This window comes from Nannobrachium achirus, assembly GCF_963921795.1.
Source record: "Nannobrachium achirus genome assembly, chromosome: 8".
In the NCBI taxonomy this organism is placed as follows: Eukaryota; Metazoa; Chordata; class Actinopteri; order Myctophiformes; family Myctophidae; genus Nannobrachium; species Nannobrachium achirus.
Genome location: NC_137817.1, coordinates 42,424,698 through 42,448,419, shown reverse-complemented (window position 1 = coordinate 42,448,419; position 23,722 = coordinate 42,424,698). Strand labels below are relative to the sequence as shown.

Here is a 23,722-nt window from a genome sequence, read left to right as displayed (position 1 = left end):
CAGCAAATACAATTGATTTTTATCTCCTCCTGGTTTTATTTGTGTATTACTGTAGTCACTCTCTCCCCGTGAGAGCTAGTGCACTTAGGTGCCTTGTATATCGTCGTTGTCGTGTGGAAACCTTGTATGTCCAAGTTTCAAATGTGTACGTTCTTTCGCAAAATAAAGCCCTGCTTCGTCATACAAGGCCGTCGCACAAAAGTAGTGAAAACAGCACTGTGTGCTTGTAGATCGGCTGTTTTCACTAGTTTAAATCATTTTTAAAATGATAAATGCAAAACGAGCGGTTTTGGACATACAAGGTTTCCACTCGACAACGACGATATGTATGTGTGTGCGACTGTGCATGTGTGTGTGTGTGTTTGTGTGTGCACGCGTGTGCATGGGTGGAATGTCTTGACAACCCCCACACTTGTAACCCAGAGCAGAGCTTTCATTTTCCTGTCATAACGCGTATATTGATTTTCCCTCGGTGCCGAGCGAGTCGACGGCCGTGTGAGCGCTTACCCATATGTGTGTGTGTGTGTGTGTGTGTGTGTGTGCGCGCGCGTGCGTGTTTGTGTGTGGGTTGATTCCGCCCCTTTGATCTGTGTCTCTGTGGGTGTGGGTGCGTGTGCAGGTGGAGCTGACGGGCAGCAGTGTGTTCGACTACATCCACCCAGCGGACCACGTGGAGATGGCGGAGCGGCTGGGGATCAGACCCCACCTGCGGGCGGAGGCCGGCTGCCACGTCGCACCCGAGAGCGCCTCCAGCTCCGCCTCCGCCTCCTCGCTGGCCGGCACTCCCGAACCAGGTAGCTGTACAGTATGCAGGGACGTGCAGAGAATGTTTAGAGAGGCAGGGGCTGACATTTCTTAACTCTTTTACTGCTTCGGACGTTCCCGTTCGCCCCAATTTTCAACCCAGCTTGTTGCCAATACGGCTCGTCCTTTTTACCTTGTCTGATGACTGTAAGCTGATGAGGGGTTGCGCCGCCGTGTACAGTAAAAACATCTCCCGTAACGCTGCTCTCAAAAATCCTCCGCACGTTAGCAATAATGGAGTCCCAAATCACTTCCACTTCCGTGGATCTGATCTAGAAAATGCATTTCTATGCTCTGAATGGATGGCAAGCGAAGCGGCCCATTTCACATTAATTCATTGCATAATGCTGCCCTCTGCCGCCAGTTTGGCTAAAGTACACATATGAGCGCTGTATTGTAAAAATAATTAGTTTGAAAATAATCAATAGATCATTTTCTATAACATCGCAAAGGTAAGCTGCTTTTTGCTGGCACCAGCCCCAATAAATAAATAATAAATCTGGCAGTAGAACTGTTAAAAGGGCCTTTTCGTGAACATATTGAAAATAGCAGACCTCCAAGCTCAGTGCGCTTGGAGGTCAGCTATTTTCGGTGCTAGATACCACCCTGAAGCATACTGGGATTTCTACACAGATATTGCATTGCTTTAGTTTGAACATAAGATGCTCATTCAAGTTCAGGAGAGTTTAGACAAGGCAATTCTTTGCCTTCAGGTATGGCAGGGAAAAGGGGGCATTTGCATTTCTTTCACCATAGTAAAAACTGCATTCATGGTCTGGAGAGGGCACTTTTTACAGACAGATAAAAGGGCAGGGGCTCAAGCCCCCTTTGATGTCTATGTGTGCATGTGCCTGCCTCTCCCCTCCTCATTTCCTTTTATACCAAATCTCTTGCTGAATATATCAGATCTACAAGTTCACAACATGTTGCATGCGTTCTGAGCTTGTATCTGAGATCTTTTCCAAACGTTTGCCTGTTTTCGCTCTACGTTTGCAGATTATGACATGCTCAGAATAGTTAGGTGTATCTGCTATTATTCAATAGCTAAATCATAAAGTAATTCCAGGTCTAAATGGGGTAAATTACAATTTTATGATTTAGAGATTTTGTGGTGTGGAATTGATTGTAATTGTATTGTGTTTTGACCTTGACCTTATTGTGTGTTGTTCCCTCAGCGGGCCCAGAGGGTCCACACTCATCAGGCGATGAGCCTCCCGACCGCGGATTCTTCATTCGCATGAAGTCGACGCTCACCAAGAGAGGTCTCCACGTCAAGTCGTCTGGATACAAAGTACGAGTGTGTACACACAATTGAGTGAGCTGACGATGACCCAAATACTGAAAACAACCATATATCAGTCATTCATTCGCCTGGCGAAAACACCAATCCTGTACGGATGTGGTTCTCAAATATCCTCGCATCTAGGAGTCTATAGGACCCACAAATTGATATGAATTGGGATGCAGATCGGCGACACCTGAAAAGATTCTATGCCAGGGGCCCCATAGTAAGAGAAGATTTGTATAGAACAGTGGTTCTCAACCTGTGGGTTTGGACCCCCAGGGGGGTCCCCAAATTATTGTTGGGGTGTCCCCAGATGATTAGCTTAATGTGCAACATTGTTTTCTCACTCAACAGTAAACAAACCAACAAAGTTTAAGTGTAGGCCTATAGAGGGTATCTGCACATTTCTAAAGTGACAATTTGAGTTCTTTTTAATTCCTCTAAAATGACAAATTAAATATTGGTCAAATTGTCAAATATTATTGGCAGAAATTGTGAAAATAGCCAATCTCACAACACCTCGCAACGCGAGGCGTTGTGAGGATGTAGATCGGCTATTTTCACAATGTAATGCCTCAACTCTTAGTGCTTGTCAGGGATGATGGGGGGGTCCCCAGTTAAAATATGATTATTTTGGGGGCCACAGCCTGAAAATGTTGAGAACCACTGGTATAGAAAATGTTGAAAACTATTTTTAATTTTCCAATTTCTTTCAAGATTAAAACAAATAAATAAAAAATAAAAAAAGTGTAATTATGGAAACATAAAACAGAGTTGTAAAACCGACTTTGAGAACCACTGCCGTACGGTAAGGTACTGTCAGGGACAGTATAAAACCCTCCTCTTGTCTTCTCCACTGACAGGTGATCCATGTGACCGGACGAATCCGCTGCCGCCCGGCCCTGGTCCCCGGCTCCGCCCGCTCGGTGCGTCGGCCAATGGGCTTGGTGGCGCTGGCCCACACGCTCCCGCCCTCCACCCTCAACGAGGTCCGCATGGAGAGTCAGATGTTTGTCTTCAGGGTCAACATGGACTTGCAGGTCACGTACTGTGAGAACAGGTGCGGCGTACAGCTTGTTGTTGTTTTTCAGTCAGAGATTTGAGAATGAGCACTAGGGCTGGGCGATATGGTGATACTTATCGTTGAGACGATACAATGTCTCCACGACGATACGCCTTTTCAGAGATATCGTATATATCGTGATACAATTGAGGGAGCCTTGTAAAAAAATCCTGTTTAATCGTTAATACAGAGATTCATTGCAGAATTCATTTAAACCTGCATTTTAGTCTAAATCAGTAGTTCTCAAACTTTAAAATGTCAAGGTTGCCCCATTTGGTTTCATTTGTATACTGTCAGAGTTACATACTTGTAAAGTTCAATTTAGACCTCCCAAAAGGAACCCAGAGAGTCTAGTTTTTGTCAAGTAACTTGAAAATGAATCATAAAAACCAACGTGAAAAAGAATCGTGATAAAATTGTGTATCGTGATACAGCTTGGGAAAATATCGTGTCCATGTGGGGGTGACTTTATATGTTTTTTCTCGTTCTCCTCATAGTTTGTGAGGTTAGGGTTAGGATCAAGGTTAGGGTTAGGGCCGATACATACTCCACTTTTAGAGCCAAATTTATTTTGGTTCGGTTTGGCGAGTCACAAAATCTCGGTGGCGCCGAACAGTCGGATTAATGAGGGACGGTAAACGCCCTCCTGAACCTCTGAATGACGTCATATTGTAGTTTGGACAGAGCCGAACCGAAATAAATTCTTCTCTAAAAGTGGAGTATGAATCAACCCTAAGGCATGCTTTTGTGAGGTTAGAGTTAGTGTGGCAATTTAACCAAATGGACCCTTGAATTCCAGCTGCATGCAGTGGCTTTTTTGCGAAGATTTTGTTGAACGGAGGCTTGTTGTGTCTCAACCAATCATAGTAGCAGTTGACCATCTAGGTATATGGGATTAACGGGATCCAAGCGCAGCTACTGCCTTGTCGCACGGCACCATGATGCTGAAAGATAGAGAGTAGAGCTGAAGTACGTTTGTGTTACTGCATACTGCATGCTAACGTGAAGGTCTGTTATGCACCCCCCGGCTGTCATTTGGAATTAGATTCAGAACAAAGTACAGTGGCTCTGCAGTGATAATCAGCTGTGTGTGGAGGAACGTTGCGCTATGGGAATCACTCAGGTGTAACATGATTATCGATAAGGGATTGCTGATGGCATTATGCTTTTAGGAAGCAAAATAGATTTTTCTTTTCATTTTTTTGGCATTTATTAATCTCCATTGCGACCAGTGACCACGGATATGCTCTAGCAATGAGACAATATTTTTCCATCTCATGACGTCTTTAAGGGTCCTTTTGGATCCATTTGTGCACTCGTTGGAGTTAAATTAACACCAAGGATTTACTGGTTACTTGGGTATATGTGTTGCTGTGTGGAAGCCACCCTTTAAAAGTTTACTTGAAACATAATTATTGTCATTGTTAATTAAGTGCATAATATGACGAGGTATGCGACCTAAGGGCCCCAACAAATAATTTTGGACTTAAAGGGTATTGTTGATTTTCACTGGTGCAGGATCTCCGAGTACATGGACCTCACCCCAGCCGAGGTGGTGGGACACACATGTTACCACTTTGTTTACGTAGAGGACCTGGACAACCTCCGGCAGAGCCACGAAGACTGTGAGTCCATCCTTGTGTCTGTTACACCCCCTGTTTTGTTGGCTTTGCTTTTGTTTTTTAATTTAATTGTTGTTTCATTGATTGTAAAATTGTTAAAACAAAAAAAAGATAATTAATTAATGAAATTGTTGATTAGTAATTGATCCCTATTTTTTGGTGAAGAACTTTCCAAAACATTCCAAAATAGTGAAAATACCCCTTTTGTACAAGCTCAGTCTACAAGCAAGCTTGTAGATTGGCTAATTTCACTATTTTTGCACTACCCACTGTGCAATGAAGTATAAAATACTGCTCAATTTGTAAATATAATAACAAAAAAACCTGCATCTCGATCAAAAAAGTAATCTATAGAACAGTGATATTCAACTGGCGGTCCGCAGGCCAAATGCGGCCCCAGCGGAGCTTTCTTGTGGCCCCTGGAGAACATTCCATATTCCAATGTAAAAAATAAATTGTGCTTCACCATTGTGCTAGGTAGCTTGGCAACATACAAGAGCTCAACAGATGAGTTCTGAGTGCAGTTCATCCATCCATTTTAAACAATTTCTGGGTGTCGAGTGGATATTGTCCATTTGCCCCAAAGAAATAATTCACCTGGATTGTGTCCATCTTTCATCTTCTCAATCATCAATAACTTCAAACACATCTTGTGCTCTTATCGGGTGCTCAAAATAAAAGCGAACATACGAACAAAAAAGACGAACATGTAAACACTTCACCTTGCCAGCCTGCCTCAAATACTCTTCCCGCAAAGATGCTTCCATGCCAATTACCCAGGTAGAACATACTGAAATACTGTATCTACTTCCTCTTTACTTAATATCAAAATCTAAGCCTGTGCTCAGGACTGGCACAGAAAACATCAAAATGCATGAAGTGAAGCAGGCCCTTATAGCCTGATAGACATACTGTACATGTCCATTGTTGTGTCTTATCGGATATATAGCGAACAACAAACGGTGAACATCTTTGTTCATTTCTGTTGTCACAGTCTTGTGGCCCCCGATTTCAATTGATTTTACAATTGTGGCCCACTGCCTAATTTAGTTGAAAACCCCTGCTATAGAATAACTGCTAAGGAAATAATGGAGAGTTGCAGTTGTAGCCCTAACTGATTCCACTCTCCTCCCTGCCTCTCTAGACCGGCAGGCAGGTTTTTTGAGCCAAAAGGACAAAGCTTTTAGCCTAGTTCCAGACCCTGAATCGCTAGCCACACCCCTTTAAATTTTTTGTTTTGGCGATTCAGGGGTCTAGAAGTGCTCTCATTGAAAATCCGATCGGCGAATCGGCGAATCAGCGTCGTGAATCAGCGTCTTGTGATCAGCGTGGGTGGGGGTTTCCCAGAACTCATGTGTGTTTCCAAGTACACCAGCGCCGCCGCCGTACCGTGCTTCGCGTCGCCGTAAAATGCGGTAAATTGCGGTAAAATGCGATCGTATCGATCTCGCTATGAAACACCAGTAGCAGGCATGTTATGTTGTGTTTGATTACTAGTTCGTAGTGCTCCTATTCTGACTGTTTCTTTGGTTAGCAAGTAGCACTAGCAAGCAACAGGCTAGCCACTAGCCAGCCACACATAACAACCATGATAACAACACTATGTCATGTGTTGGTCGGTGAACCAATCGCTGAAGACTGCCTCTTTTTGGCAACGCCCATCCCTGCAATCGCCCTGGGGGGAAGCACTTTCAGACTGAATAATGAAGTGAAACGAAATGTCAATTCAGGCTGAGTGTCAGGCTACAAAGCTTTGGTTGAGAAAACATTTCACTGAGTTGCTGTAATAATAAGCGCCCTCTGCTGTCACTGTCTTGAAATGCCACAGTCTCCTGAATGCACCTCCCACTCACCTGCCCCGCTCTCTTATGCCGCTTCTCCCCTTTGCCCTCCTGCCTTCTCTCTGTCGCCCCGCTCCCTCCTACCTCCACCTACCCTGTCCGCCCCTTCGACCCACCCGTCTCCACCCACCTCCACCCACCCAGTGCTGAGGAAGGGCCAGGTGGTGACCAATTACTACCGCTGGCTCCAGAGGAGAGGAGGCTACCTGTGGATCCAGTCCTGTGCCACCGTCTCCATCAACCACAAAGCCCCGCACGAGCGCAACGTCATCTGGGTCAACTACGTTCTGAGGTCAGTAAAAAACAGTTGGTTCTGGACATGTGGGTCGGGACCCCCAGGGGGGTCCCCAGATGATTAACTTAATGTGCAACATTGTTTTCTCTCTCAACAGCAAACAAACCAACATAATGTTTAAGTGTATATAGAAGATATCTGCACATTTCTAAAGTGAAAATGTAAGGACTTTTTAATAGGAAATGACAAATTAAACATTGACCAAATTAACAAATATTAGAGGCAGAAATTGTGAAAATAGACAATCTACATGCTCTGCGTTGCGAGGCGTTGTGAGCATGTAGATCTGCTATTTTCACAATAAAACCGTGTTATACAAAATGGTATGCCTCAACTCTTAGTCCTTGTCAGGGGTTAAAATATGATTATTTTGGGGGGGACAGCCTGAAAAGGAACCACTGGGTCAAACCACCAGGCACCACCGGTCAGCTCCATGACCTACTGTCTGTAACCAATCTCCACGTACACATGCACGCACGCTTAATGGCAGTGGCGGAAAAAAGTATCAATACTTCTTGTGGGCTTGTAGATTGGCTATTTTCAAATGGACGAAATGTATATAGGGCTGAAGTGGTTCATGTATGTTTCGTAATAATAATAATCTACAAAGTAACTAGTAACTAAAGTTTTAACATAATTGTAGTGGAGTAAAAGTACAATATTTGCCTCTGAGATGTAGTGGAGTAGAAGTAAAATTATTGGACAATGGAGTAAGTAAAGTACAAATACCTGAAAACTGTACTTAAGTACAGTACTTTACACCACTTCTTAATGTTTTTTTTTGTAATTTAATGCTTGCTCTAGTGATTTCTCTCATTATACGTATTACTTACTTACTCCTCTTCATTCCCTATGGGACATAAGGCTTCATTCAATGGCGATCTCCATTGCATTCGGTCCCTATAGCAGCATGTTGCGCCTCCTCTCCCCATGGCAGGTTCATCTGCTCCAGCTGTGTGTCACAGTTTTATGCCAGGTGGTTTTGGGCCTCCCAGGTTTTCTTTTGCCTGGTGATGTCCAGCTTAAGGCCACCTTTTGTAATGTGGTCCTGCATGGAGCAGGACCACATAACAAAAGGTGGCTAAGCACACGTCCCAGCCATCTCAGGCGTCAGTGAGTAATGTCCTTGGAGACTCTCCGGCTGTTTATTTGTACAGTTCAGTGTTGGAGATTTTATTATTAGGCCAAAAGATCTGGCATATTCGTCTGAGGCATCTGTTGTGGAACACTTCCAATCTCCTCGTGTCTGATTTGACCACTGGCCAGCTCTTGGGAACCATACAGAAGAACAGACTGATTGTAGGCACTACAACATTATTACCCTGAAATAGATTCAAGGAAAACGCCTCGCAGGTCGCAGAAAAAGCCGGCGATACAAACATGTGGTGTGATGCTGTTTTATGGCACAGATATAAAAAGCTAGATACCTCGTCCACCGCTGCAGACTGCAGTTGATTGGAGTGACCCGTCCAACTTGATAGGCAGAAAAGTGGAAGTGTCGAGGGCAGACTGCCACTAAAAAAAAAAACGACTGGCCAATCACAGCGTGTCTTTTCCGGGACTTATCCAAGGACTACAATTCAATTCAACAGAGCCAGTTCCTAGTGTTGCGCGACGCAGCTGTTTTTAAGAGCTGCGTACGAAAAGACCCGCCCCCACCTGCCTCTGATTTGCCTACTTGATTGAGCCTGTCAATCAAATTGCCTATTAATGCGAGACGGGTACCAGAGAGCCGGAAGAGGCGTCTACCTTTTTATGTCTGTGGTTTTATGGTTTATGTTCTGTTTCAAAATCGACAAGACATTTGACTTTTGTTGACTTTTATGAACAATCACAGTTATTCGTCAACATTTGATCATCGGATCATGACCAGATGATGATCAAAATGTGGGAAATGAAAAGCGAAGGAGCTTACCAGCATGCATGTTTGCGTGTGTGCATGAAAGCGTGTGTGTATGTGTGCGTCCGTGCGTGCGTGAGGCATGGAGAGTTCTCCCCTGTGGGGAGAACTGTGACAGAGCTCAGACCTCATCCGTTATGGTCAAACGAACAGCTGTGTATTTGTGTGTTTGTTCACTCACCACCGCAGCTGTCCAACAACAAGTTCATGTTGTCCATTTGTATGCCAGCGGTCAGGTTTATATGTTCATACTATTATTCTGACTGCATCAACAAAAAGAGTAGATTAGCTGCTTTTATATTCTGTTGTTTTTATGTTTTCGAGAGGACCAAAATGGAATTAAGCCTTAGGGCTTTATTTTGTTTTGTATATTTATATGTATTTCACTGTATGATATTTGTGTTGTTCATGTTTTGTTTGCTTTTATCACCAAATAAATTCACTCAATCAATCATCAGTCAGTCAATCGATCAAATCTTAATGCATAGTGAGCTTGTAGGCTATTTTCGGCGATGATATTTGGTCTAGAGGGGAAAAAGCAGATGGCCTAAATGTCTTCTTGGGTGATCCCAGTCAACACACTACAGTACATGCATTTTGCGTTTAAGTGGTTAAAGTTTGACAAAAAGAACACATTAGGGGAGCGACACCATCATACAATGAAGTGTGAACTAGTCTTAAAAGAGTATTAATGGCTTTTGCTTTGTACTCTGGATGGCTTAAATGAACAGCTTTGTCTAACGCTTTGTTCTTTCACTATGTAGACACAATAACAGCCTTGTAACACACACACACACACACACACACACACACACACACACACACACGTACACTTGTGCATGCGTCCAAACGCAGCCACGCACAGCGTGATACGGAAGCGTGCACGCAGCGCACAAGAGAGAGAGGTGTTGGATAAAAACAAGAGGAGTAGGCTGAATTTCAATACTAATTGGACCGAAGCTATATAATTACTACAAATGGATGTCAGAATTTTGGGGCTGAATGGTGTTTTAGTTAATTAGTGCTGTAATTACAAGAGCTCATTAACTGATCCAACAGCCTCTTCCTTGTTGGAGCTTAACTATTATACGGGAGGGCTGCTGAGTAGAGTGTGGTGTGGAGTGGTCCCTGTGTGTGTGTGTGTGTGTGTGTGTGTGTGTGTGTGTGTGTGTGTGTGTGTGTGTGTGTGTGTGTGTGTGTGTGTGTGTGTGTGTGTGTGTGTGTGTGTGTGTGTGTGTGTGTGTGTGTGTGTGTGTGTTCATGTGCGTTAAGGGCTGTTGTTTTGATCGGTTGGGGGCGTATTCAGTGGAGGACTAATAGACAAAGAGTTGGGCCGATTCTTTGTTTTAGAGCTACTTATTAAACTGAATAAAACATTATTTTAACCAATATGTGTGGTAGATGATGTATAATAATTGAACTAGCACATATCCAGTGGTCGGAGGTTGTCTCCCTGTTCTTCAACATTTTGACCCTGGTGTCAGGTAGAGCACTGACTGCTGGGGATTGGACGATATGAAAATGTCATATTCATTTTGTTTTAAATTGCGATTTACGATATTATCGCGATAATCAAAATATCCCCAACATCCGTTAACCTGGGGCGTAACATTTGCCAAAAAATAGCAGATCTACAAGCTCATAACGCGTTGCGGCGGCTATTACATCGGCCACATACAACACTAACAGAATCCATATATGGCCAAGACAGATGGCCAAGACAGCCCATTTCTCTGTGGCTGGTTCTACAGACAGGGATCTCCATGTATGGGCATAAAAAGAATTGTATGTATGATGTCAGATGTCATAGACTTTCACATAACAAATAACTGAGTAAGCATGTTTGGGCTCTCACAGCATATCTCCATAGTACATGGATCTCCATATATGGGTAACTGGTCCGATATACATCACTAGCCAGATGGCCAAGACATGGCGTGACCTTGCCCTTTAGGGCGTCGCCCTGAGGCGTCTTACTAGTATATATAGTTAAATGTATATCTATCTATAAATGCGAGAAGTCTCTGCGTGTGTGTTTGTAATCCGCGTATCTCGAGAACCGTTCGTCCCACCGGCTTCAGATTCGGCACGCGCGTTCCCCGCCGCGGCACGGAGTGCAGTGCCGGGCCTCGACCCGACCCGACGTGCGGTTTTCCCTAACCGGCGCGAAACGTTCGGAATCTCCTTATGCGGAAATCGGCGCAAAATCGGCACAAGCGCTGACTCATTGTGACATCACTGCAGTGCCGGGCGCAAGCGCTGAGTCATTGTGACATCACTGCAGGCAGATACAGGGGCCTAGCCTCGACCCGACAGACTGAGATCTCCATATATGGGCATATGGGCAGATACAGAGATCTCCATATATGGGCAATACAGGGGCCTTGCCTCGACCCTACAGATATCTCCGTATATGGGCATAAAAGGGACACAGACAGATATATCTCCGTATATGGGCATAAAAGGGACACAGACAGATATATGGGCATAAAAGGGACACAGACTGAGATCTCCATGACAGATATCTCCGTATATGGGCATAAAAGGGACACAGACTGATACAGAGAATGGGCATATGGGCAGATACAGAGATCTCCATATATGGGCATATGGGCATAAAATGGACGCAGATATATGGGCATAAAAGGGACACAGACTGAGATCTCCATATATGGGCATATGGGCAGATACAGAGATCTCCATATATGGGCATATGGGCATAAAAGATGGACACAGATAGAGTATATGGGCATAAAAGGGACACAGACAGATACAGAGATCTCCATATAATGGGGTTTGCATTAAAGGGTGGGGCATTCATTCCCTATTTACATCGTTCCCGAGTTGGCCAGGTCGCAAACTCCATATATGGGCATAAATGGGCACAGGCAAACAGATGGTCAAACCAGGTCCTAGAGAGATCTCCATATATGGGCAGAAAATGGACGTAGACAGACATATCTCTCCATATATGGGCATAAATGGACACACGCAAACATGTGGTCAAAACGGATCCTATGACAACAGGTATAATGGGGTTTGCATTAAAGGGCGGGGCATTCATTCCCTATTTACATTGTTCCCGAGTTGGCCAGGTCGCCGACTAGACGGCGACCTGGCCGTCTAGTCGGCCAGGTCGCCGTTCATTTAATTTAATTAATTTAATTGTACAATAATTTTCTCCATTGACTTGGATGGGAAAATGCAAAAATTTAACTTTTCCCAAATATGGAGATGACTGACATCATTGTTGTCATTGTTATCCATATATGGTAATTCCAAGGTATGGACATCAGGGATCTCCATTTATGGGCAACAATAGGGACTGGGACAAGGATTGAAAGATATAGAGATATCCATATTACAGTATGGGCATGAAAGGAACAAATCGTATACGGAATACATTTCCCAGCTGATTCCTTGTGACTTGCGTCAGGGCAACCAATTGCATCTTTTATAGTTATTGTGTTACTTTTCATAACGATTAAATGTGGAGCTATCCTTTATCTCCTATAATGTAGGCCTACCCCGTACCCTGTAATGCCATGTTTTATACTTTGCTGTATAACAGTGTCATGTAAAAGTAGCTACAGGTATCTACTTGATATTTCTATGCATTTGATGTATTACCTTGCTTATTGTATTGATGTATTACCTTGCTTATTGTATTGATGTATTACCTTGCTTATTGTATTGATGTATTACCTTGCTTATTGTATTGATGTATTACCTTGCTTATTGTATTGATTACCTTGCTTATTGTAAGTCTGACTGGATTAAGAGCGTCTGCTAATTGCCGAAAGTTTAATTGTAATCTACAAGCTCACAATGTGTTAAACCTATAATAATGAATGACATGCCTAAAATAGGGACAAGAGCTTGTGAGTAATAAATAACAGCATTTCAGTAAATGGATCCATGGAACGCAGGTTCTTGTTTTCATTTCCTGAGAAGTAAGACACACAAGGTTAACCCCACAGGGGTTACCACCATACCAGTGGTGTAAAGTAACCAACTATACATTTACTTAAGTCTTTTCCTATAATTTTACTTCTACTCCACTACACCTTGGATCCAAATATTGTACTTTTACTCCACTACATTTATTTGAATAGGTAAGTTAGATTCACTTATAAATTATAATATTACAAAACATACATTAACCACTTTTGCCCTATTTTTTTACCCAGGCTATTTTCAAACATTTTGTACTTTTACTTTTGGTACTTTAAATGGGAAGACCACCCATTTTCAATATTGAACTATGTCATTAATATACCTTAGAGGAGTTGTGTGAAAATAATTAAAAAAAGGTTCCCCCTCTTCTGTGTTGCCTAGAACTGGAGGATTGATTTTGGGGTTTGTATTGTAAAGTACAACGATGTGATGTCATCACATTGTGATTTGCAATACATATTATATTATTTCCTCTAAGGTATATTAATGACATAGACATAGTTCAATATTGAAAATGGGTGGTCTTACATTTTGATGCCAACACTTTCATACTTTACTCAAGTACATTTCAAATTCCGGACTATATTGCAGTAACTTGGTGTAAAATACGTGAGTACTTTTTCAAACACTGGTTAACCCCACAGGGGTTACGACTATATCCAGCTCTGTCCATGACCTAGCCACCTCTCTCCCACTCTCCCTCCATTCCCTCTCCTCCGTCCATCCACCTGTCTCTCTTTCTTGGTGTTGGTGGTGCAGTCGGACAGAGTTGCCCGACACTCCTCTAGATCTGCTGCAGCTTCCAGAGGGCTTAAGAGCGGAGCGGCTTCGGGTCAGCTCCTCCCCCTCCAACCCGTCCACACAGGCCCGCGGTAATGACACACCGTTCACTGTTACCTCGTCATGTAAACAGGGGCGTCGTAAAACAAATTGAAAAATAATTGAAAATATTGAAAAATATTGAAAAATAATAGCAGATGTACAAGCTCACAGCGCGGCACCGAGTGCCGCGCTGCGAGCTTGTAGATCTGCTATTTTTTGAAAAATCATGTGAATTTGTGCAAGTCTTTGAATATTTCAAATCCTTTAAGGTTTGTGGAAAAACCTATGTTTCTATGTCAGGGGTGCTCAAAGTTTTTCACGTGAAGGACCCCCAAAATGATATGTATTTGGCCACGGACCCCCATCTCAAAATATTTAGTTCCAGGGACCCCCCAGAAGCAGAATTTGAGTTACAAATGTTCGCTTAAAAAATACATATATTCAAAGATTTGCCCACATGTTCACGACTTTTCAAAAATAGCAGATCTAAAGCTTACCGCCTGGCACTCGGTGCCGTGCTGTGAGCTTGTATATCTGCTGTTTTTCAATAGCTAAATAATTAAGGCCCATCCACCTTGGGCCCTAGTAACTCATTCTCACTCTGAACATGCTAGAAACTCTCTGGTGAAAGCAGGCATTCTAAGCTTCATTTCAATGTATCGTGTGTGCATATAGTCCAAACAGAAGATTTACTGTGGTTCTGGAAAGATGGGGCAAAATGCCAAAATGGTAAAAAAAAGGCTGGCACATAACAGAATGGGAATGGGAGGAGCTCTTGGCATTGAGTGTGTTAATACATCCAACCCACAATCATCCCTCTCTTCCCCTTCAGGTTCCCAGTCTATGAAGGGCTCTGCGAGCAAGAACGACAGCGATCCCAAAGGCAGAGAGACGTACAACCCGGCCGCCGTCCAGTCAGAGGAGAGGAGGAAGCGCCCGCTGCGGTCTGACGGCGAAGGCGTTCCGCCCGAGACGCGGCGCAGGCTGGAGGAGTTCCGCCAGGCGGAGGAGAGCGTGTCGGCCTCCTCGGACCTGGCCAGCGACAGCGAGGGGGACGAGGACGAGGAGCGGGAGTGGGATCACGGGGAGGAGAGCGACAGGGTGAAGCAGGAGGAGGGAGGAGGCTCCAGGGTGAAGCGAGGCGGGGGAGGAGGGGAGTCCCCCGGCAGGAGGGAACGGGGAGGAGGAGGCCGCGTCCACAACGGCCGCGCCGTCATCCAGCAGCTGAAGAGCGTGGTGAGCCCTTCCTCCCTGTCGGCCACGCCCAGCATCAAGACTGAACAGGAGAGCCTGGCCCCCGGGGGGCGCTGGGGAGCGCACACGCAGGCGGCGCCGGCGTCCTCGCACGCGGCCTCGCACACCCCCCAGACCCAGCCGGCCTCGCACGCCCACACGCCCTCCGGCAGCCTCAACGGCGACAGCCCCACCACGCCCGCCATGCCCGACTCCTCGTCCAGCAGCGAGGCGCCGCCCAAGGGCCTCTTCACCCCGCCGTCCCCGGCCCTGTCCCCCGCCATGTCAGTGTCCTCCCCGCTGCCCCCCCAGCGTGAGGAGAGGCCCACGTCGTGCCACGTGGGTCGCAACGGCGGAGGAGGAGGCATGCCCGGCCCGGACTTTGAGCTGCTCCAGAGGCTGGCGGCGGGCGGCGCGGCCGGCCGGGTTCTCTTCCACCCGCTGGCCCTGGGCCCCCAGGGGCCCCAGAGCCTCTACGCCCCCAGCACCATCCGCTACGCCCCGCCCGAGCTGCCCCCCTCCCACCACCACTCGGCCGGACACGACGGGCTGCAGCTGCGCTCGGACCACCACCACAAGGGCCCGCCGCCCGCCTTCTTCCCCCACCTCCAGAGGCTGGCCGGCCTGCCGCCCTTCAGCGGGTTCTCCCCCTCGGACAACCCCTTCTCCTCCAGCCTCCCCTTCTGTATGAACGGACTGAGAGGCGCCGCCGGCTCCGAAGAGGACTGAGGAGACTCCGAAGATAAGAGAGAGAGAGAGGGGGGGAGAGGGGGGGGGGGGGGGGGGAGCAACGAGAGGAGAAGTGAGGGACAGAATGACAGATAGAGAGAGAGAGAGACATTAGAAAAGGGGCGCGGGAGACGTCGAGCCTCTGAGGACAATGCTAATTGGAACGATGAGTTGAAAAACAGCAATCTAAAATGTGTGACAAGTCTGCCGCGTGGAAATATGTCATGTCTGACCGTCATGGACAGGTGACGGGCAACTGTGAGGGAGAACGACGTGTGGACACCGTCCCCCGGGAGACGCGTCCCCCATCTCTCTCTCCATGTCTAGACCAATAATGAACTCTACTCTCTGTTTTTGTCTCGGTGACTGTGTTGATTTCTGTGTCTCTTCCACCTCAGAGAAGCCATATTGTACATAGGAACAGAACCATACAGTGCACCACCCGCAGCTCCCACAATCCTCTCCGTCATCCCCACTAATCCCACGTCTGCGGGGAGAGAGAGAGAGATGGGCGGTCTCGTCCCGTGGGGGACGAAATGAGTTTGAAAAAGTGAAAAGGAGTTTTCTTATTGCAGTATTATAGAAGTCATCTCTTACGCTGTGTTGAAAGGTAGAGACGGTTCATTCGTTGGGTTTCCCCCAAGCGTTTTTTGTACAATTGTGGGCTCGAAAAAGATGGACTTAAAAATAATTCCATAGTGTTCACGAGTCAGCCATAATTAAAGCACACTATTGAAGACAAAAAAGAAACATGACTAATGTAGACCCAGACATTCCATTATTTGTGGGGGGAAAAAGCAATGAACTGGAGACAAGTACAAGCATTTCTGTTCCGTTAGTGTTTTTAACTGAGCCAAGACATTTGACTATAAACTGTATTATCTTGAGATTGTGTGGTTGTTTATGAAAGCCATATTCCTTTTTTTTTTTTTTTTAATGTATCTTTACTTTTACGTTTAATTTTATTTTCATTTTGCTACTGAATATTTTACTCATCGCAGATGAAAGAGTTGGAAGAAAAAAGCTGTGTCTGGACAGGCAATATATCATTAATGGTGTTCTGGGTGCACAGTTTTGTCCAGATGCCTTTTATATTATTCTTTTAAAAAAGATAATTCTGTAAAGATGTTTTTTAGGAGGGAAAGTCGATACACGGTAAAAATCCTCAGTGTTAATTTATCCATTTGTAACTCTGAGAGTCTATAAACGGAACTAAACTTTTAGACGATTAGGGTCCTTTCGGTTAGATTTGTACGCTCAGGATTTTGCAGTGTAGGAGAAAGGGAGTATAACGTCACTGTCGGGCAGAAACCTTGTATCTCCGTAAGTTTCAAATTTGAATGTTTTTTTAGTAAAGCAAAACCCTGCTTCATCACACAAGACCGTCGCACGGGACTAGTGAAAATAGTAGATCTACAAGCACACAACGCCTCGTACCGCGAGGCGTTGTGTGCTTGTAGATCGGCTATTTTCACTAGCTTAGATCATTTTTAAAATGATAAATAGAAAATGAACGGTTTTGGACATTCAAGGTTTTCACCCGACAACGACGATAATGTTGTTGTTTTTTTATTTAGCCTCTGTGTGTTTGTCTGAGCACTTATGAAATTTGTTCTGATAGGAACTCAAAGCACTTCATCACTTATTGTTCCCAGTGTGGTAACGTTACTGTAAAACAGAAATTAATACAGAGTGGTCGCTAATAGCGCAAGCCTGACCACAGAATGTAGTTAATGGTCATCTTTTAAAAAAAAAGACCCCCACCCCACACTCCCCAATTTGACAAGCATGCGTGTCGTCAAGTAACCACTTGAACCCCAGCATCCACATTCTGGTTGCCAAAAAATAGCCAACTTACAAGTTCCCACCGCGTTGCAAAGCGACGCGGTGTGAGCTTGTAGATCGTTCTTTTATTGGTGTGGAGAGAAGAAGAAAAAGAGCGTACCAAGTACAGTTGCAGTTCAGGTCCGTTTTACTAAAAAGCCAGAGGGTTTAAGTGGTTAACGGACTACAGTAGCTTGGTCCACATGTGGTCGTTAAAAGGAGACCGTTATTGGTCAATAAAGATTAACTTCACCGATAGTCATTTAAATTTCTTTGTTTTTGTTTAAAGCCTTTTAAATTGTTGTCCTTCAATTGCTGATCATAATTAGAATTGAAAATGTGAAAATACATAAATTGGGGTTATTTTGTATTGTAAAAAAAAAAAAAAATTCATCTGTTTTTAAATTATTTTGTATTGTTTAAAGAATCATCATGGTCATAACCGCGATGATGACAAAACGGAAAATAATCACCTCAAAGTACATTGTCAAAAGAATTGTCTCCTGCCTTGCAATGTAATATAAGTTCATGGGAGCATCTCTGAATCTTTATGACAAGTTGTTTTGTGAGCGAAGGGTTCAGTTATTACATCAGTTGTTATATTTTTAATGGCATAAAGAGCCGATGTACACGATACACTCATAATGTAGCTGTCTCGTACCAGGGCGTGTACGCACATGTTGTCTCCGGAGTGTGTGTGTGTGTGTGGGGAGTGCGTGTGTGCGCACACGTGTGTGTGCATGTGTGTGCGTGTGTGTGTGTGAGTGAGAGAGAGAGAGAGAGAGAGTATATGTGTATCTGTGTTCTTGTGTGTTTTATGTTCAGATATAAAGCTAATCTCTTTTCCATCACTGTGAATCTAACATATTCTCTCGTCATTGTGAATATTCCATCCTCCTCTTCAAATAAAAAATAAGCAATGTAAACAGAAAAAAATAAACAGTGATACAGATAACAATAAAATATTCCACTAGAGGAGCACAACTGTAAGTTCTCTTTTCTCTTTACTTTGCTTTTTCTTTCTTTTTTAAGGCACACCAGCCCCACGACTATATTAAAACGATATTTTATGTGAACTATCAACTATCCATTTACATGCTATAGACCCATAGAGTGTTTTTTTTTATTGTTTCAGGGGAAACAATGAAAGGGGACAAAACGGGGGGAAAGATGTATAGGCCTACCTCTTATCTATCAGCAAATAGGCCTACATAATCACACATAATCAACTCAAAATTGTTTGGGGAAGTCAATAACAAGGAACACAACAGTGCCCACACAACAAGCAATGTTAAGCATCATATAGCCTACAAATTGGTCTAATCATAAAACCTGAATAGAGCACTATAATTAGGCGGCCTATACTAATAACAGGCTAATAATAATAATAGCCTAATGGAAACAACTTAAGGTACATTATGTGCTTGCAGTGTGACTGTCCATAGAATAGCCTATCTTATAAACTTGAGAACAAAAGCCAGAGGAAATGTATAAAATGTAAGATGTTGGATAGAATTAAAAGCAGCTGAGGAGGGTGGGCCGGGGTGGGCTGAAGTGACCCTGTCATGGAATGATGCAGAGAGGGACACTGACTGTCCGGCCATTAGGCCATATTTGGATGATAAAACAACATTTCTCTCTATTATAAATGGGTCTGGAAAATTAAGACAAAAGCACAAAGTGTAGCCGGTTGTGGTGTGTGTGTGTGTGTGTGTGTGTGTGTGTGCGCGCGCGCGCGCGCGCGTGTGTGTGTGTGTGTGTGTGTGCGTGCGTGCGTGAGGGTTAACGGGTGCATATGATATGCCTAGTAGCCTGTGTGTGTCAGTGTGTGTGTGTATGTGTGAGTGTGTGCGCATGCGTGGCTGCGTGCATGTGCGTGCGTGTGTGAGATGTGCGTGTACGTCTGGATGAATTTGCGGGTGTGTGTGTGTTGTCTGAAGCGGCCCCGGGGAGGGGCTCTGACATTGAAGACGGGTTAAATCCTGTTTTACATTCAAGTGGCAGGCCGCGCTTCATTAGAGTGAGGATCATTCCTTCTCAACACCAAAGGAAGCGCATACTAAACAGAAACACACAGCAGTTGTTGGGGAGAAAACGCCGGCGTACGTGCAATGAAGACGGCATGGCCCAAAAGACCGATTCATAGGCCTAGTACGTCGACCGTCGCACGACTGAAGCATAAATTAGGCTTAAATGTACAGTGCAGCGTGTCGATGCATTGTTGCCTGTCGACGAGTTGTTGTTTGTCGGCTAGCGCCACAGACACAGCCCTCCATAGAATGTAATTTAAGTCCCATAAAACGGACAGTGTGTTGCTCGCGAAAATAGCCATTAGCCTATATACAAACTCACAAGAGTAGCCTATTTTAACAAGGCTTAAAGGTAGTCTACATTTTATTTCTGGTTAACAAAACGTTTTTTTGTTTGTTTTTGTTAAAACGTTAAATCACTATATTCTGATAGTAGGCTAATCATTGAAGGTTTGTTCAGTAACTGGAGTCTTGAGTAGACTTATTACTTAAGCCCCGCCCCTATATTCCTATTGGCTGAGCTTTAAACAGCTATAACTCCAGTTTACAGCATGGTACCGTCTCGGAATTTTGTGGGTGGTCCCACAGTCCCAACAGCTACCCACTAATGCTAACCGCTATTTCCGCTAATGCTAAAGCTAAAATGCTGATGCTAACAAATGCTAATGCTAAAAAAGCTAATTTTAGAAATTCTAATGCTAATGCTAGCTAATGATAAAAATGATAATGCTAATGTTAAAAATGCTAATGTTAAAATGCTAATGTTAGCTAATGCTAAAAATGCTAATGATAATGATAATGTTAAAAATGCTAAAGCTAATGCTAATAAAAATGCTAAAAATGCTAACACCAACCGCTAAACAAGGTTGCAAACACTTAGCGAGCTGCTGGCACATCTTCGAAATGTTCTTTTCTAGTTGCTACTGTAGCTGTCAATGTATCACCCTTGACCCTATACTTCATCATTCATGATGACAAATGGCAAAAAATGAATGTCCTTTGACACCTTTATGAAAATGTTCTGTCTTTCACTGTCCACCTAAATGAAAAAAAATATATATATATGAAAAGAAAGCTTAGGCTTCTGAATCCTATGAGATTAATAACTTTGTTGCCCCTATAGCACAGAGGAAAGAGCAATTTGCCCAGAGATCGAAAGGTTGGTGGTTCAAGACCAGTGAAAGCATTTTCTGTCTTTCACTGTCTGTTTTGTATTGTCTTGTATGTCATGACTTTTGAATAAAGATTTATATAAAAAAAAGAAAACTTGACCAAGTTGAAAAAATCCACAAAATGTTCCTCCTCTTAGGAAATGGCACAGCGCAGAGGCTTTCCACCTATGCTTTCCACCGCTTTCCTCCTTTGTGGAAAACATAGGTGGACAGTCTCTGCACCGTGCCATTTCCTTAGAGGAGGAACATTTGGTGGATTTTTTTCAACTTGGTCAAGTTTCTTTTTAATTATTATTTTTTCTTTCTTTAATAAATCTTTATTCAAGGCCATGACATACAAGACAATACAAAACAGACAGTGAAAGACGGTAGGGGATAAAAATAAATCAGCCAATCAGGAGAGAGTAGCCTACACATTGACCAAATAGTGTTCCACTTCCAGTTCCAATTGTGTCTGCACAATCATTTGTGTCATCACTTCCAGTTGGACTTGTTTAATATGTAGGCATATCCTAGACTGAGAGGCCAATATCCTGATTGTACAAAACTGGTATCCCGACCTGATGTGTTTAATAAAGAGCCTGAGAGACATGGAGACTCCTGTTACTGAGAAAACACTCTATAGCAACGAGTAGGCCTACTATCAGAATATAGAGCTATTTCTCACTTATTTTTAACCAAGGAAAATCCTATCCTACCCTACCTTTAAATTGTGGTCAATATTGTACCACATGTGTGCATGTGCAGGTACATTAGGTGTGTGTGTGTGTGTGTGTGCGTGCGCGCACATGCGTGCATGTGTATACAACAAAAAGAAATAGAGAACTGGAGGTTGCGGTGCTTTATCACCACTGCTGATAGCCTTTACCTAGTGATAGCAAAGGACTGGCTCGCACGTTTGCGATAATGTATGTGTGTGTGTGTGTGTGTGTGTGTGTGTGTGTGTGTGTGCACGTCTGTGTCCGTGCGCGTGCGGCGCGGACGTGCGCTGTGGCACAACTGTCCTCCCCGCCTCCTACCTGAGCCTGTCATTGACGCACCCATATGCCCTCTCTGTCAGTGACTCTGACGGCTTATCTTGCCCCTTGAATTGGAGTCACAGTCCCGGGGGAAATACCTGAGCACATGTAAATGCAGTTGAAAAGAGTGAAAAAATATGGCTAGGAATAATGGAGAGGGATGAATGGGGGCTCCCAGACAGCTCTCTCTCCCTCTCCCTCTCTCTCCATATCTTCCATCCCTTCGCCTCTTTTTTCCCCTTTGCGGTCTGTCTTTCTATTTCCATCTCTGCTTCCCGTCATCTTCCTCTGCTCGACACTTTTCTCCTTGAACGCACACCGACCATGCAGCCATCTCTCCGTCCAACGCCACCACGCCTGTCTCCCACCCTCACTCCTTTCCTTCTTCTCAACTTTCCCCCTAGCCGGGGAAGAGAGGGCAGGTTGATCCTCTCTGTGTTGATGGCATTCTCTCTAGGCAGGCCTTCTGATCCGTGCTCGTGGCATTTAACACCTGAGAGCAGACGGGCGATCTCTTAAGTCTAAAAAACAACAAGAAGGTTACGATGGCTTTTGGCTATACAACAGGGTTGAGGCTCTAGCTCGAAGGCTAGATGTAAAGCCTAATTTGCATGCATACTAGTTTCAATGCCGGAAAGATCAGTTCTGTTTGGCAGGCGATGCCGCCACCGCGTGAGTTGGTATAAAGTAAGACCTTCGCACTTTGTTTGTGCACGGACCCTGGGGGCCACTGCTTGGAGTCTGGTTCTGCAGACTGAGAGTCATGGTTGCTATAACTTGCCTAGGGGTCTGGGTGTGTAGATGGTGTTTGTCAGGGAGGGCGCGTCTCCCGCCTCTGGGCGCCCTGCCCTTTAGACGCGCCAGGCCCCGGGAGCCTCCTGCATGCCAAACAGACCTGTGCAGTCAGACGCAGCCACGCAGCGGTGGTGGTGGGGGGAGAGAAACGTGAGGAGGAGCCCAGAGAGGAAATGACTTGAGGGGGCGAGGGGGGCGGAAGAGTAGGGAGGAGAGGAGAGGACTCGAGAAGGAGGTGCAAGGAGAAGAAGTGGAGGAAGAGGAGGAGGAGGAGGGGATGCATTGGTCACACTGCAGCACCCATCCAGGACACACCCTGCATGAGAAGAAGCACAACCGCACCGAAACGCCTCGGGAATCGACGAAGAGGACGACTGGTGGGAAGGAAGGAGTTTGGAGGAGAGAGACACAGAGGAGAGATACATTGAGATAGAGAAAGAGAGGCCAACTCCGAGGTGAGATTAAACGGCAACCTTGTCGATGACTGAGAGATATACCTGGGACCCTCGCCCTAACCCAGTCAGTGATAGTTATCTCCAACAAACCCCCCCGACACACATACACACACACACGTAGCACATGCAACCTGCTCAAGAATACAGCTCACATAATCACATTCATTCTCAGACAGATATACCATCCAATATGATTATCTCAAAGGCGTTGGCGGCCCACCCATCTCCCCTCTTGACACGGCAGCTGAATGCTGGGTTAAGTGGTCAGATGGGTGGGCTGGCTGTGTGCATTTTATTTTAACGTTCAACCGTTCCGGCTTGGAACCATTTATTGGCATCACATTAAGACCTGAAAAATATAAAAAAATGTCCTCTAAATCCTAATGGTTTTCTGAAAAATGTATCTGCTCAAAGTTTTTAATGTCAAGGACCCCTAGAAATAGTATGTATTTGACCACAGACCCCATCTCAAAATATTTTGTTTCCAGGGACGGTGCAGCACGGACCTTGCACTGTATATCTGCTATTTTTGAATGGTTAAAGTGGTTATGTGACACAGATTAGTTAAAACATTTTGCTTTCACGTTATACTTTTTGTTAATGTTAGACCTATTATCATTTGAATATTGGTGTATTGTCAATGGTTTTTTGGGGGCCCACTGGTAATATTCTCACAGCCACCAGTGGGTCCCAGACCACAGATTGAAAACCACTGGACATACTGTATATATGCATAATACATGCACACACTATAGTACGGCGCCAACTTTCGACGGAACCGTTGCTGTAACAACATTATGTTGCTCGTTATTTGCATCATCCAAAAACACTGCATCACTGAGAGTCACCCGGTATTGCATCAGCCTGAACGTGCAA

At 44.6% G+C, this 23,722-nt stretch overlaps 1 protein-coding gene across 1 annotated transcript in view; it reads left to right on the top strand.

Annotated features, from left to right (window-relative positions):
- Positions 1-15,551, top strand: part of npas1 (neuronal PAS domain protein 1) — a gene marked incomplete at both ends in the record, with an annotated part of 59,677 nt that extends 44,126 nt beyond the window's left edge. Inside the window, 7 exons of the mRNA XM_080731448.1 lie at positions 620-794; positions 1,980-2,095; positions 2,953-3,149; positions 4,671-4,777; positions 6,760-6,907; positions 13,527-13,639; positions 14,422-15,551. Of these exons, the coding sequence (XP_080587574.1) occupies positions 620-794; positions 1,980-2,095; positions 2,953-3,149; positions 4,671-4,777; positions 6,760-6,907; positions 13,527-13,639; positions 14,422-15,551 (1,986 nt within the window). The remainder of the gene's footprint in view (positions 1-619; positions 795-1,979; positions 2,096-2,952; positions 3,150-4,670; positions 4,778-6,759; positions 6,908-13,526; positions 13,640-14,421) is intronic.
- Positions 15,552-23,722: the final 8,171 nt, after the last annotated feature.